Source organism: Sphaeramia orbicularis, chromosome 5, assembly GCF_902148855.1.
Source record: "Sphaeramia orbicularis chromosome 5, fSphaOr1.1, whole genome shotgun sequence".
Lineage (NCBI taxonomy): Eukaryota > Metazoa > Chordata > Actinopteri > Kurtiformes > Apogonidae > Sphaeramia > Sphaeramia orbicularis.
The window spans coordinates 21,124,257-21,140,937 of record NC_043961.1 but is presented as its reverse complement, the minus strand read 5'-3'; the positions used below and the strand labels follow the sequence as shown (position 1 = coordinate 21,140,937).

At 37.3% G+C, this 16,681-nt stretch overlaps 1 protein-coding gene across 2 annotated transcripts; it reads left to right on the top strand.

Annotated features, from left to right (window-relative positions):
• Positions 1-5,646: 5,646 nt before the first annotated feature.
• Positions 5,647-16,172, top strand: LOC115419792 (isocitrate dehydrogenase [NAD] subunit beta, mitochondrial-like). 2 transcript variants are annotated; one of them, XM_030134815.1, is made up of 11 exons: positions 5,647-5,765; positions 6,856-7,029; positions 8,884-9,004; positions 9,229-9,289; positions 9,384-9,516; positions 9,926-10,059; positions 10,202-10,304; positions 10,438-10,584; positions 11,778-11,872; positions 12,046-12,106; positions 15,791-16,172. In XM_030134815.1, exons 1-11 carry the CDS (start codon positions 5,712-5,714, stop codon positions 15,854-15,856), a joined length of 1,149 nt encoding a protein of 382 aa, XP_029990675.1. In that variant the 5' UTR covers positions 5,647-5,711; the 3' UTR covers positions 15,857-16,172. The 2 variants fall into 2 exon arrangements, with proteins under 2 accessions (XP_029990675.1, XP_029990674.1); XM_030134814.1 differs by lacking the exon at positions 15,791-16,172 and adding an exon at positions 13,788-15,344.
• The last annotated feature ends 509 nt before the right edge of the window (positions 16,173-16,681 follow it).

The following is a 16,681-nucleotide window of genomic DNA, read 5'->3' as shown; positions in this document are numbered from 1 at the left end:
ATGTTAAAAGTAGTAGTATTTAGTATTGCACCTTTTCTCTTAAAAATGACAAAGGAGAATGAGGACTAAACTGAAAACACCAGCATGAACAGCAGGATAATATATTATGACGAATACCCAAATTAATTCACTTGCTTTATAGCCTCCTTTACTCAACAAGGTAAAGGAGGGTTATAAAGTGATTGACTCATGATTGATTATTATAAGGTGAGGTCATATGTTGTGCAACACATCGTTCGTCACTTACCTGGAATAGGACTGACTGGGAATCCCCTGAGCTGTGGGGGATCTGCGACTGCATAAATATAGGACTGAAAGATTATATCATAGTCAGCCACAAGCACTTTAAAGACAAAGTAATACGTTCAAAATGCATGTTACAGTCAGAGTGGCACAGTTTTGGGTTCCCTTGTGTTTTACTCAGTGACATTTTAATACAGTGTAGTGATAGCATGTTCCATCAATCCTGTTTTTTTCCATTCAAACTGAAGTAAATACAACAGACTTCACAAATTGCATTGTCATCGTGGTGGTTTGTACATTGCAAGGTTTCTCTGTTATCTTTCTGTGCACCCATTCTTATTTCTTCATTTCGGTTTCACATATTCATTTTCTATGTCATTACTTCAACAAGGCCAATTTTCTACCCTCAAAATTTGTTATCAACCCTAAGATGAAGTGATGTTAATCAGATGAACTCAAATGTTTACAGACTTGTGTTTCCTGCTTCCAGGCAGTTACATTTTTCCTGTTTATTTTTTTGGCTTCTGTGCTGCGAATCATAAGTAAATCTCTTGGATCCTTGTGAGTGTTGTTATTTCTTTTCTGAGAAGCAGGAATAGCAAAGATACAAATAGGCCAAAGGGTTACAACAAAGACTGGAGAACAGAATATTAAGAGTGCATGTTTTGAAGGTAGAAGCAATATTAAAAAAAATTAAAAATACATGAACAACACTTTATAAAATCCTAATAGCTTCATTTGCATCTTGTTGCTTCTAATCCTGATTTATTACTTGTCTCAGGAGAATGTTCACTCCAAGATAATGATATGTTGGCTGGTTGTGATGTGAATGACCCTAGTTTGACCCCTCATAGACACCTACTATTCAGTTTGAGGTGCCCTGAAGCAAGTCAACCCAGTGGAGGAGCGAGCTGTTTCAGCTGAATGAGTATATGCCGACAATAGAAAACTTTAAGGATTATAATCATGTAAAGAGTTTCCATCTCGGGTCTAAAGAGAGGAAAAAGGGACTAATATGTGGTGAGTCACTGCTGGTGGAAGAAGAGTCCTTAGACGACATGGCAGATCACTGTGTTTTATTTGTTTTTTTAACTTAATTTTTATTAAATTTTCTCTTTTTTTTTTCAGTACAGTACAATTATACATTCAAGTACAGTTCAATTAATTTCTTTTCCCCCCCACACAGCTGCAAATATATTCACATACACCTCCACAGGCACATATGATGAAATTTGAGAAAGCAATAGCAATTACAGCAAACAATGCTCACTCCAAAAAATAAAAAAATAAAAATAAAAAATTTAAAAAAGGCTGTAGATATAAATCTTCGTCAGAGGTAGAATGACAGCACCTTAATAACATGGAGTATTCTTGTATCACCAGTAAATATTATTGCAGTAGTAAAGGTAACATAGGTTCCCATCTTTTAGTAAATGTGGTTTTCCGAAGCCTGAGCAAGTATGTGATCTGCTCCATCTGGTAAATATCCCAAACTTTTTGAATCCATGTATTATATGAGGGAGGTTCTGGTTTCATCCAACTGATGGTTATAGACTAGATCACTGTGTTTTGAAAGGCTCTCCCAGAGAAAGTGCTTCTGGATTATGTGGGCTTTAGGGGGAAGTTGTATGATAAAGCTCCTCAAAGGTGTTCTTGATGCAAGAAATATGGAAATGCAACTGCAGGGTGTAGAGAAAAACAGGTGATATGGAAGATTTAGAGCTGCAAACTGTTACTCAAAGAAGAACAAGAACAAGTAAAGTGTGTCATCATTCAGGATCAGCAAAGTGAAAAAAAAAAAAAATCAAGGAAAAGAATGAGAATAAAGTCAGAGCTGAGGGGAGATCGTCTTACACTGAAATGGCTGAGAATATGGAAAAAGGTGAAGTACAAAGAGAACCAGAAATAGATCAGAGCGAAACAGCTGTTCAGCATTTATTCAACAGTAATAAATTGCACTGTTGAACTTCAGGGTAAGTGTGAGAGAACCAAGACGGTGCAGGATGCTGCCAGGAGATTTCTGAATGTGGAGGACATGTCTGGAGAGGATCAGGACAGAACTCTGAGAGACAGATTTACACCGACACAGAAAGCTGGCTCTAGGATTCAGGATGTTGTGAGTGGGAGCCCCTCTATGGAGCCAAAACAAGGACTTTTTTTTTTTTTTTTTTTTAACTTAATTTTTATTAAATTTTCTCTTTTTTTCCAGTACAGTACAATTATACATTCAAGTACAATTCAATTAATTTCTTTTCCCACTACACAGCTGCAAATATATTCACATACACCTCCACAGGCACATATGATGAAATTTGAGAAAGCAATAACAATTATAGCAAACAATGTTCACTCCAAAAAATAAAAAATAAAAAAGGCTGTAGATATAAATCTTCGTCAGAGGTAGAAAGACAGCACCTTGATAACATGGAGTATTCTTGCATCACCAGTAAATATTATTGCAGTAGTAAAGGTAACATAGGTTCCCGTCTTTTAGTAAATATGGTTTTCTGAAGCCTGAGCAAGTATGTGATCTGCTCCATCTAATAAATATCCCAAACTTTTTGAATCCATGTATTATATGAGGGAGGTTCTGGTTTCATCCAACTGATGGTTATAGACTTTAAGGCAGCGGTGAATAATATATTCAAAGGGTATTTATCTGCTTTTCTATCCCGACCTTCAGGTATTACTCCCAAAATTGCCACTGTGAAGCTTTGTGGAATGTTCATTTTAAAAATCCCCTTCACGGCATTGAACATCTCCCTCCAAAACACACTTAACTTAGGACAAAGCCAAAACAAGGACTTTAATGTTTGATATTGAAAATAAAATTTCAATATCGACACTCGGCTCAGTCGGCTGGACCCTGCTAGGACTTAGAGAGACAGCGGCGCATATGGAGGCGCTGGCATGGATTCTATGGCCTGCCACAGCTTCATGCCACAGGTGAAAATGGCATGTAACCATAGCACCGGTGGCACCTGTGATAAGAAGCCGTGGTGGCTGTGGCATTCAGTGGGGTCCAAGGTTCAAGGTTACTTTATTTGTGTCCATAGGTAGATTTGTTTTGCAGTCTAGGTGATTGCTTTGATATTACAACAAGACATACATTGAACATGTAAGACAGGGACTTGATCGAGCTTACAGACAGAACAAAAAGATAGGACAAAAAGAGCTCAGTGTTCCAGCATTCATCAGTGTAGCAGCGTGGATAAGTAAAAGAATAAATTAAATAAATAAATAAGATCAAATAAATAAAAACAAGATGCAATAGAACACAATAAAAACCCAGAGAAGATAAAAACAGTCTGGGATAAAAACCAGGATGAGAACATAAAATTTAAAAATTTGAAGTCACAATAATAATAAATAGAGCAAAGAAATGGAATAAATGACTAAAATAAGTTAGTAAAGTGCAATGTCACTAATTCTTATTGAGCTCAGTGACGGTGACAGGAACAAAGCTGTTTTTATAACCAGCCAACTGAGCCAAGTGTTGCTGTTTTCAGTATGCGAATAATATGCAAATCTAACCCTCGTAGCCCTTCCCCTAAAACCCTTCCCTTCCACTCCAGAAAGGTGACAGAAAGTTGAAACTGAAAAACCAAAGTAAGGGTAAAAAAAAAACGGTGATCAAAAACGAAAACCACAATGAAATTCTAAACTTCATTAATAAAACAGTAACATCAAATAAAATAATATGATTGTCATTGAAAAACACATCAAAATGCATAAAAAAATTATAAAAATTTGTCTGTTTTTTAAACTACAGGGTATTCCATAAGTCTTCATACATAGGAGACATAATACATATGGTTCTAACATGTATTTCTTTATATTTCTTCTTTATACTTCTTCAGCAGTGGAGGACACGCTTTGAAATGTGTTCCCGACAAAATGGCAGTCATATAGAGCATATTATATAAATAAAAATGGTTTATGTCAAGAAACGTTTATTTTTCCTATGTATGGAGACTTATGGGACACCCTGCACAGTGAAACGTTTTCAGTGCCAATACTTGTTTTGATGCCATTACAGTTTTTTAAAATACACATTTTTCATTGCCAATGTTTCTTTTTTTGTTTTTCAGGGTGTGTTTTTATTGTGAAATTGTATTTTCAATATCAAATATTAACCCTTTCATGCACAGTGGTCACTCCAGTGGACAGCTCTTCTACAGCTGTTCTCTTGTACAGGGTGGGGAAGCAAAATTTACAATATTTTGAGGCAGGGATTGAAAGACAGTGTATGACCAATTAGTTTATTGAAAGTCATGAGAATTTATTTGCCACAAGAAAATTTACATCATAGAAAATGTTTTTATTCTATGTGTCCTCCTTCTTTCTCAATAACTGCCTTCACACACTTCCTGAAACTTGCGCAAGTGTTCCTCAAATATTGGGGTGACAACTTCTCCCATTCTTCTTTAATAGTATCTTCCAGACTTTCTGGTAATAGTTTTGCTCATAGTCATTCTCTTCTTTCCATTATTAACAGTCTTTATGGACACTCCAACTATTTTTGAAATCTCCTTTGGTGTGACGAGTGCATTCAGCAAATCACACACTCTTTGACGTTTGCTTTCCTGATTACTCATATGGGCAAAAGTTTCTGAAAAGGTATGGATAATAGTGTTAGGTATGATTATGACATCAATATATGTTTGGTTTCAAAACAATTGACGTAGTGCCTGCTGAGAAAAAACAACTAAATGTTCATTGTAAATTTTGCTTCCCCACCCTGTATATTCATGGATTTTGTTGTTCTTTTCATTGTTTTTTCTTTTTTTTTTTTTTTTTTTACACATATCTTTATTAAAGTTTTAAGACACTACATATCTTTTCTGACATGAATTGGTAACATTATGTAGATCTCTCCTGAGCATAAACCCCCAGAATCACAAGCCCTCTCCATAGTTTTCACAAAATTTATCAGTAAATACATGTTTCTGTGCATCAAAAATTGAACTTGTGGTGTCCAGCTGAGTGGACATTTTTGCAACTTCATGAAAAATAGGTTCATAAGAATTTTTTTTTTTTTTTTTCATTATTATTTTTTGTATGTTTTTTTTTTTTTTTTTTTTTTTTTTAATATTTTTTATTTATTTATTTTTCATTTATTTTTCAGAAGACAATTTTCAATCGCATTGTTTTTTTCATGCCTAAAGAGAAATAAAAACACTCAGGAAAAAAAAATTATTAAAGTTCTCATAATTCGTGCATGAAAGGGTTAAAGTCCTCGTTTTGGCTCCATATACTTCCACAGGACACTGCAAATCATTTACATACAAAGAATCAACAGTGATTCCAGAAGGTGGCGACAAAAGCAACACAATAGGATGAAAACACCAGAGAAGAAGAATGTGCGCTTACACTTCCTGTCCACTAGGGGGTTCTATATCACTGCTGTGTAGGTAGCGCTACGCCGCTTATGCATCACAGAAGAAGAGAAGGTGTCACTGCAGTGCATGCCTGTAATGATGGCGGCCGCCTTGAGAGGAAGCCTGGTAACATTGGTCAAGGTGAGAGAGTAAATGATGTCTACCGGTTTATTGTAGGAATGCGTGAACAAAAATGGAATTAGAGCAGTCGGAGAAGTACTTTTTACTTAAACGTTAAGCTTTTGTAAACTGTCATATTTCGGTGAGCGTCGGAGTCACTGTCATCTGCCTTCGTTTCGTGTTGCTAATGTTAATCTTAAGCCTCTTTTACTGACATGTTATCCATCTTACTGACATAAGAAGTGTCGGTGTTGGCGTCTTTTTATGGCTTTCTTTTGTTTTGTTAGACGAACAACGGCAACTACCAAAAAAACTTCTTTCTGATAGATATTGGGGCGGATACTGAATGAAATAGCTAGGTTAGCTAACTCCGTACACTAGCCTCTCCTAATGAACCATCAGCCACTTTACAGTTACATGTTTTCATGTGATAACAGCACAGAATTATCAGGAGTATCCTTTGAAAAGATATCATTAACAAATATGGTACCTCTTCATACAATGTTTGTTATATTTCTTTGAGTTTCCTGTGATCTCGTTATGTTATTTTGATACTTTAATGTCACCACTTACAAACCATTTTAACTTTTTATCATCTCATTATCTGCTTGTTCAACACCCCTCATTGCATTGGGGACAGTAACAATTGTAAAAGCCTTGTCAAACAGAAGTAACCACTAGCACCATAAAGTATTTTTATATCAGCTATGCATCATTGTGACCAATGAGTGGCAAAAATCACAGTCATGTTTACTGCCATGTAAGTAAATAAGGTTCACATTACTAGGAATTTACTTCAGTGGTTTGGTGCATATGTAGACTATGGAGTAGGTAAGAAGCCTGCAGTAAAAATGTAAGTAAATAAAATAAATAAACAAGTAAGACAGAGTTATAGTGGACCATCAAATTTTCCAAAATGTGCAATATAGAATATACAATGTGGACAAAACCAATGATTAATAGATAGCATCACAAGCCAAGGGGTTTGAACTGCTTCATAACATTTTAAAGACAATTAACGGGGTATATGACATGATCTGGCAATAGACACATTTCTGTAGTCTCTCTCTGGACTGTTACATTTTGACATTGTCTTCTTTTTCACCCTCAGGGTCTGAGTAGTCCCCGATGGCAGCAGCTGGCCTCTCGACCTCTGAGTGTGACTGCAGGTCTCTGCAGTCCAGAAGCTCCTCCGCCCCGCGCAGATGCAACCTTTAAGGTCACAATGGTACCAGGTGATGGAGTGGGACCTGAACTAATGACTGCTGTCAAAGAAGTGTTTAAGGTACATCCTGGCGGAGTTTGCATGTTGTTCCCTGTGTTTGTGCAGGTCCTCTCTGTTCTCTGGTTTCCTCCTGCCGTCCAAAGACATGCACCTCAAAAGGTGAAATGGTCACTCTAAGATGTCGTAGATGTGAATGTGGGACTGGATGGTTGTTTATTTCTACAGGGTGGGGAAGCAAAATTTACAATATTTTGAGGCAGGGATTGAAAGACAGTGTATGACCAATTAGTTTATTGAAAGTCATGAGAATTTATTTGCCACAAGAAAATTTACATCATAGAAAATGTTTTTATTCTATGTGTCCTCCTTCTTTCTCAATAACTGCCTTCACACGCTTCCTGAAACTTGCGCAAGTGTTCCTCAAATATTCGGGTGACAACTTCTCCCATTCTTCTTTAATAGTATCTTCCAGACTTTCTCGCAATAGTTTTGCTCATAGTCATTCTCTTCTTTCCATTATAAACAGTCTTTATGGACACTCCAACTATTTTTGAAATCTCCTTTGGTGTGACGAGTGCATTCAGGAAATCACACACTCTTTGACGTTTGCTTTCCTGATTACTCATATGGGCAAAAGTTTCTGAAAAGGTATGGATAATAGTGTTAGGTATGATTATGACATCAATATATGTTTGGTTTCAAAACAACTGACATAGTGCCTGCTGAGAAAAAACAACTAAATGTTCATTGCAAATTTTGGTTCCCCACCCTGTATATGTCAGCCCTGTGTTGAGCTGGAGACATGTCCAGGGGGTACCCTATCTTCTCCCAATATCAGCTGGAATGGGCTCCAGTCCCTCCATGACCATCCAAGGATTAAATGGTTACAAAAAATTGATTAATTTGACAGAGTAGATTTTTAAATACATGTTGAGCTATTGTGTACGTTAATACTGGATGGGTAGGCCGTTACAGTAACTCTGTTCATCATATCTATATTTCATCATGTGGTGAAGGGCTTAAATATTATACTCATCACCAAGATCATTTAAATTTTTAATTTAACCACTAGCGGCTGTTCTCATCTTAGCTGATTCAGTTGCTCTAAATGGTTTTATTACTTGCCTTGTATTATTTTGGGGCTGGAATTGCAAATTACCATGTGCTATAAATTCTTCAGTCTGTGGCTATAAACTATGCTACATACTTGTCACAATGTAAATAAACACTAAAGAAATGTTTACTCTAATTGTTTATCCAGGTTTCCAAAAGTAATTTTTTGTTCTAATTTTTTTTTTTCTTTCATATAATACTGATCAAATTCATAGTTCTTTTTGCCAATGTCTATCATATTTTCCTGATATGATACATTAAATATCCACAATGTGTTGAAAATTAGAATGATGTTCCATGTTTTTTTAGGTACTTCTGTCTGATCAAAAATTGTTATAAATGGAGAAAATGTGTTGCTATAGAAATAGAAAAGATTATTCTGAGTATCCTCTAGTACAGGGGACAGCAACCCTGGTCCTAGAGAGCCACTATCCTGCATGTTTTAGATGTTTCCCTCCTTCAGCACACCTGATGGTCATTATCAGGCTTCTGCAGAGCTTGGTGATAGGCTTATCATTTGAATCAGGTGTGTTGGAAGAGGGATACATCTAAAACATGCAGGATAGTGGCTCGCTAGGACCAGGGTTTCTGACCCCTGATCTAGTACCTGCTAGTACAGTAGATGATTTGGATACAGTGAACTATTTTGTCCCCATGTTCTGTTGTGTGTGTACACCAGCAATGTGTTGCAATCAGGCACATAATGTTTTTAAAATCTTGTGATTGAAAATGCATCAAAATATAGACATTACAGCTATAATACTTGTTGTTAAAGTTGACTTTTTTATGTTCTTCCTTCAGGCAGGTGATGTTCCAGTTGAATTTGAGGAGTTTCATCTAAGCGAGGTACAGAACATGGCCAGTGAGGAGAAGTTGGAGCAAGTGTTGTCATCTATGATGACCAACAAAGTGGCAATTAAAGGTAGCTTTATTTATTTTTCCTTTCACAGTCTGCACTTCATCAGACTCTGTTCATGAACTACATAATAATAGTCTCTCTGTGCAGTTTTAGTCAGAGCTTCGCTGCTAGAGTTGTTGTGATGTTCAGCAGTTACAGCTTACCGATCTGTTTTTCTTTTGTCGAAGTAAATTATATATGCAAGAATGGGCCTAACACATATGTTTATGATATGCTTGGTCACCCAGGAAAGATTCACACGCCCATGGAGTTCAAAGGGGAGTTGGCCTCCTATGAGATGAGACTGAGGTACAACCAGAATATCAGTTATTATGTGTGTGTATGTGTTCTTTCTTCTTTGTGTTGTTTAAATCATTCTACCTCCTCCTCGTCTGTTCCCCAGGCGTAAACTGGACCTGTTTGCTAATGTGGTTCATGTGAACAGCCTGCCGGGCTACAGCACTCGCCACAACAACTTGGACCTTGTCATCATCCGTGAACAGACTGAGGGGGAGTACAGCTCCCTGGAACATGAGGTAAACAGGACTCCTCCTCGCTGCCTTTAGAGGAGCTACAGTGGTTTTAAACCCACATGAAAAGGAAATGTTTTTTGTTTTTTTTTTAAGAGAGAGAGAGAGATTTCCTATGAACACAGACATTTGTCCAACATTAAACATGCACTAAAACAAAGATGAATCACTTTGCTAGAGGTAGTGGAATGGCATAGTGTTAATTCATGTGTATTCGCTTCAGGGTACACACATATGTTTGTACCAACTCTCTTGTAGGTCGTAAATGTGCAAGATTATTACTATGGGGTTTTTTTTTCAACCTACCCTATGTGATCAGTGTTCTGTTACCTACATCATTTTGTCGTTCAAATGATATTTTGGTCAATGTTTCACATAAAAATGACATTTTATAATTTATGGGCTATTTGTTTAGAGTGTTTCAGGTGTGATTGAATGTTTGAAGATCATCACCAGGGAAAAATCACGCCGCATCGCCAAGTTTGCCTTCGATTATGCCACTAAGAAGGGACGAAGCAAGGTTACTGCTGTTCACAAGGCTAACATCATGTAAGAAAAACCAACAAACTCTCATTAGTTTTGAATCATCCATGTATTTAGAATCGCCATCTTCCTCAATTTTAGTTAATTTGGGTTATAATCTACATTACAGCTCTAGCTACACTTGTCTGTCTTCCCTGTCTTATTACAGGAAACTGGGTGACGGCCTGTTTCTGCAGAGCTGTGCAGAGGTGGCCCAACTGTATCCCAAAATCAAATATGAGAACATAATCATTGATAACTGTTGCATGCAGGTATGGCATATAAAGCCTCATGGTTCATCCTAGTTCTTTCCCCTGCTTTTAATCTTTTGAAAATTTGTACTGATTTAGTGGATTAATCCTTCTTCATTTCTTGTTAAATCACTTGTTTATTATTTTACTGCAGCTTGTCCAGAACCCGTACCAGTTTGATGTGCTGGTGATGCCCAACCTTTACGGTAACATTATTGATAACCTGGCAGCGGGGCTGGTCGGAGGAGCCGGGGTTGTTCCTGGAGAAAGCTACAGTGCAGAGTATGCTGTCTTTGAGACTGTAAGTTTTCAAGGTGCTTTAGACTGTGTGTTATTTGTTTTTCATCTGCTTTATACTTCAGTCAGGCGTTTTCTTGCTCTCTGCCTGTTCCTCCAAGGTTTTTATTTCTGCTTGATCATGTTTAGATGAGAACAAGTGACAACAAAAGAACATTGTAAATCATGTTAATTGTTACAAGGTTCCTGCGCGGTCTTAAAAAGTCTTAAAAGTCTTGAATTTACAAATCTGCATTTAATACCTTAAAAAAAGTCTTTAAAAGGTATTGAATTTTATATGGTAGGTCTTAAGTTATGTTGCCATAAACTTGTTCACTGTATTGTGTTTAAATGTGTCTGTTAAATGTCCAAGCTGCAAGGAAAGTAAAGTTAGTCGACTCAGTTCCACCCTCTCCAACTCGTTAGTTTTTTATATTGAAATTAGGAACCAGTTATCACTAACTTTGCAGCCCCCTGGTGAAAAATGACTCGGAACAGTGGGAATCAAGGCATTGCAGTAAATAGATGCATTTTCCTAAATTCTTGGAGTCACAAATTTTTACCAGTATGGCCATGAAATGGGCGTTAAATTCTGATCTGAATAAGTAGTCTTAAAAAGGTCTTAAAAAGTCTTAAATTTAACTTGTAGAAACCTGTAGGAATCCTGTTGATATTTATATACAGTAACTGGACAAACTGATAGGACTATTTCTTTTTACTTACTTTACCACCGGCTGCCCCCTTCCTTCCCTGGAGGTCCTCTACAGTTCACACTGTCTCAGGAGGGCGCGGAATATTATCAGGGATGCAACGCACCCTGGCTTTCCACTTTTTGAACTTTTACCCTCTGGCAGACGTTTCGGACACTAAAGGCCAGCACAAACCGTCTGAAAAACTGTTTTTATCCCAGGGCCATAATTGCACTGAATACTGCTGGACATTAATTAATTGTGTGGAATGCTGAATGTTGTCTAGAGTATATGATGTTTTATGTCTCTCTTATACTTCTAGTCACACTCTTTTTTTTTTTTTTTTTTTATGCTGCTTTTTAGATATTTATGCCGTCAGGGTTTTCTTTTTATATTTTAGTTTTTATACTCTTTTATATACATTATTTATACTTTTTTTTTTTTTTTTTTATGACACCTCTGACGATTGCACTTTTTAATTTCGTTGTACCTGTACAATGACAATAAAGACATTCTATTCTACTTTCAGGGTGCACGTCACCCCTTTGCACAAGCTGTAGGAAGGAACATCGCCAACCCCACAGCCATGCTGCTCAGTGCTGCTAACATGCTCAGGCACCTCAAGTAAGTCAGCGTCTTAGGCCACATTTCATAACTCACCCCCAATCCCTCATTCTGGTCAATAGTACAACCTCCTCAAGATTCAAGAACTGCATCAAATACTTCTTTGTCTGAATGTGAACATGTGTCTCAGACAGTTCATGTCACCTCGTAATTGTCGCTGTGTTCTGCTGCAGTCTCGAATATCACTCCCAGATGGTGTCGGATGCTGTCAAGAGGGTCATCAAACAGGGCAAGGTAAGTGTGTCTGTGTGTGCGGCGGCCCTGACTCTGAACATAACATCTTCTATGACATGAACCTGCCAGACAAAACTAACACTATTAACAAGAAATATTTGACATTATGTAACATGCAGGGGTGTAACGGTGCACTCGTTTGTACCAAATCGTTTCAGTTCGGGGCCTTCAATACATTACAGAGGTGTACCAAATGAATACATGTAGCCTATGTGAAGAATGCAAATGGTCAGGAAGCAGGGTGGACACAAGCAGAACCCATGTGCAGGGTTTCCTCTATATGCATTCAGCAGTGGCCAATTCTCAGCGCCGCTGCAAAAAAAAACCCAAAAAGTGACAACAGAGAGTATAACAGAGACACAGAAACCAGGTCAGACATTTAAAGCATGTTAAGTTTCATTTTGGTGTTCGGTATGTTGCAGCTTTGTGACACAAAAAAGAGTCCACGGGTTCCTTTAGAGCATAAAGGGTTTTATTTTTTAACTCAAGTTGGCAAAATCAAGTGAACCTGCTCCTCTTCTCCTTCACTGTGCCTCTGTTGCGGTATTACTGTCAAGTCAAGTTCACAGCACCTCAGGGAATACTGTGAGGCATTCAAACACTCAGTAAATTACAGTGTTTGTCATAAACGTATGTTGAACATTCAGAAATACAAAAATGCATAACGTGGGGTGCCTGTTAGTGCACAAATGACTGAACAATATTTTGTAGAAATGTCCTGTGTCCCACAGGTAGTTACAGAGCGCACCCCCTATACCCCCCCTTCACTGTATCGAAAACGTTTCCAAAATGTATCCAACTGAAGACCCCTGTACCAAAAATGTATCGAACTGAAGACCCCAGTACTGAAAACGTACCAAACCAAACTTTTTCTGTACCATTACACACCTAGTAATGTGATACTCTCAGATCACGCTGAAATGGATTTGTTTGTCATCCACATACATGAATATTGTAATCGTGCTACCTTGTATTTCTAAATTAACATGCACCTCATCGGCTTTATGGGTCAGTAACTGCATTCTCATATAACTAAGTGTCAAAATGCTGCCGGCAATTCAGAAGATGAAATATGTGTTAAAATTTTAATGAGAGCTCGTTTGCGGTGCGTAACACTGAACGGCCACAAAGAGCTCCGTCACGTTAATCAATACATGCTGGCAATGACAACAACACATTAAGTGCAGTCTTAGCAGTTCTTGACCCAAAAATGCCTCCATCTAACAATCTGTAAACAATAATTAAGTGTTACAGAGCCTTTGACCACCTACTTTTGAGATTATATACTTGCTTATGTAATTATAACTTCTCCTTGCACAGTTTCATTTCTTACTCTTTTAGGCTAACTAGGCCCACTTTTTTGCATCAGACCCTCTTTTTCAGACGTTAACACATACTGTCATGGCGTAGACTAACTTCTTCCCTCTCATGGCTGTTAAAATGCATGTCAGTTCAGCTCCAGAAAGTCCCTTTAAGGCATAAGTGTTACCTGTAAAATGTGGGCATAAGCAAATGAAAATGTTTATGTTGAAGAGACGCTTGTTGGAAGTGGAATTTGCCTGCTAGTTGTCTGAAGTGCCCTTCCTCTCCCTGTCCCCACCCTTTTAAATTCCTCCTCTCCTTCTACCCCATTATCCTTTGTGCGTGTGTTTATGTATGTGTGTTTGTGTGCACGTCCCAGGTACGGACACGAGACCTTGGTGGGTACTCTACCACTGGCGATTTTGTGCGTGCTGTTGTGGAAAACCTGCGTCACCGACCTGTTTACTAAGATGTGTCGACCTCCTCCCCGATATTACTTTTTACCTGGACATTATCTTAACATGACCTGGACGCATGTTAAGGTTCACCTCCCCTTCACTGCTAATTTTTGCCACACAGTTTTGGACAAAAACAATTGTTTGCTATCTAATATTTATAGTTTATACTGGGTTTTCTAATATAAACAATGAATCAGTCATGCTTGTGTTGTTTTTTTTGTTGACCTTTACATCTTTAATCCCATTTTCACATGGACCATCACATTTCCTCATTGTGTTTCTCCATTTTTGAGTTTCTAAACCATGTTGTCCCTCACCTTATGTCTGTACTAAGTCATGCTGTAGAGCTGTGTACGGTGATATTTTGGTTTCAGTGATATCAAGCAGAGATGTACTGTGTAAAACATGCAAAATGAAGCCACATTTTGCCATATTTTTAATCATAGTTTGAAAAAGACACATTTCAAAATGATCAGTCATCTGTTCATGGTAACCAATAGTTATTACTCAAATCACAGTATTATCTAATTATAATAATAATGGACTAGATTTCTATAGCGCTTCTCAAGACACCCAAAGTGCTTTACAGTACTGATCCATTATTTATTCACTCACATTCACACTTGGTAGTAAAATCACCGAATCATGCAGCTCTACATCCTGATATGTTAATATACTCACTGAAAAATAAGCTTTTTGTTGTCTGTTTTCCTGTCCTTTTTTTTTTTCCCCTGATTATCCAAAGTTTTGGCCAGGTTGGCTCTACAGTCTACCTCTGCATACCACACAGTTTTAGAAACTGTCCATGAAGCAACTAGTTTGCTTTTATCATCTTGTAATATTGGCTTATGTTTGTATTAACCTCTTTCCACTTCATCATCACCCAAAACTCAAATCAGCTTCTACTTAGTTATAACACATCATGACCAACAAACACTGTTACAGAGTCTGTTCCATCACAACAGCACCTTAAACAGCAAAAAAAAAGGTAATGTTTCAACCATACTGTGAACAATCAACATTAATGCAGTACTGTCATGTAATATTGTCACTGTAAATGACCAAACCAAAATCAAGCATTTTTATTATCATTCTCCAGTTTTGTAATAAAATGTGGTTGTAGTGTCCTTGAAACTAGTTTCTCTACACTGTCATCATCTTAAAATGGTATATGCCGATGGTCATATCATTGAAGTAAAATGGACTTGGTCATCAGCTTTTGTAAATGAGCTAAAGGACATGTTGTATTGAGGTGGTCTTGCTTCTTCTCATAGAACTGATGATGCTGCTGAAGCTGTTAAAGTGTCAAACACACACTGTTCTTTTCCACCACTCCATTTGTCACACTTTTTGTGTTATTGTGCTGCAGTTGATTTGTCTTCAAACATGGGCAGTTGTTACAGAAAATTAATAAAACATTAATATATCACCACGTGGATGTTTGTCTTGACCACTTGTAGAATAAAGTAACAAGTCAACTCTGATGTATGTTTTTTGTAAGGATGTTGTCAGGAATGACTGATGCTAAATAAATGTCTCTTCTTAGTGCTGGACTTTTAAAACTTGGAAAGATTTTACTACATTGATAAATTACTAAGATTTGTATAGGCATGTTGGATGTATCTAACATTTAACAATCGCTGTTTGTCTTTATTAGAATAGTGTGTTTGTGTGGAGCTCTTCTTCTTGATTGATGTACTTCAGTTTTCAGTCTCAAGTAACACTAAAATCAAACTATAAAAAGAACAAGTAGGAAATGAAACTGATGCTTTTTAAAAGACCTTATCTCTCTGACCAAACTAAATGTGCATACTGAGAGCACCCCTTTAAAAGGCTCTTTAACATGCTGTCCATTATACTGTACGTGGGCATGTGCTGCTGCAGCTGTGCATATAGTAACACACTGTGCTTATGTTTGCAACAGGTGCGTACTGGAGACCTGGGGGGCTATGCCACAAGCGACGAGTTCACCCCGCGCCGTCATTGCTAACTTGGCCTAAGCATTGTATTTGCAAATCTGTCAGCTGCTAAGACACACGCACACATAGGCTTTTTAATTAACTTCCTGTGACACTGACGTCTGAACAGAATGTACACATGCAGTATTTCCATCTTTAAATTTAACACTGCAAACATTCTTTACTCTGCTATGATCATTTCATTTCTGTTTAATGTTTTTATTTCTGGACATTAAGCAGCAGTCAGGTCCTGATGTACATCTACTTTAATATTTATTAAGTTAAAGTTTTATCTATATCGCTTCCTCATTTATGATATGAACAATAAATTATAAATGAGATCTGAAATGTGTGGAATATTTTTCATGAATGTTGAACTAACGCATTTAATGTTATTAAAAGTTTATCAAGTCTGCTCCTGATCCTCCTCCAATGTTAAAAAAGAATGTAAATGAACAAATCAGTGGTGTTAGTGTAGGCCAGGGGAGTCAAACATGCGGCCCGCGGGCCAAATCCGGCCCACCAAAGGGTCCAGTCAGGCTTGCAGGATGAACTTGGACGGTGTAAAAAATTACACTGAAGATACAATCAACCAAGAGTGTTGAACTAGATTTAGTTCAGTTTCCACATACAGATCATTGTGATCTCAACTAAAATAATACATAATAACCTATAAAACTCCAAATTTTCTTCTTGATTTAATGTGAGAAAAATATCATGTTATGACGATGAATAATGAGAACTTCAAAATGTTCTCCTTGTTACAGTGCAAAAACTGACATTAAATTATGAAAATATTTACATGAACAAATTATCCTTTGACAATAAAATGAGAATGACCTGAAATGTCTCAAGAA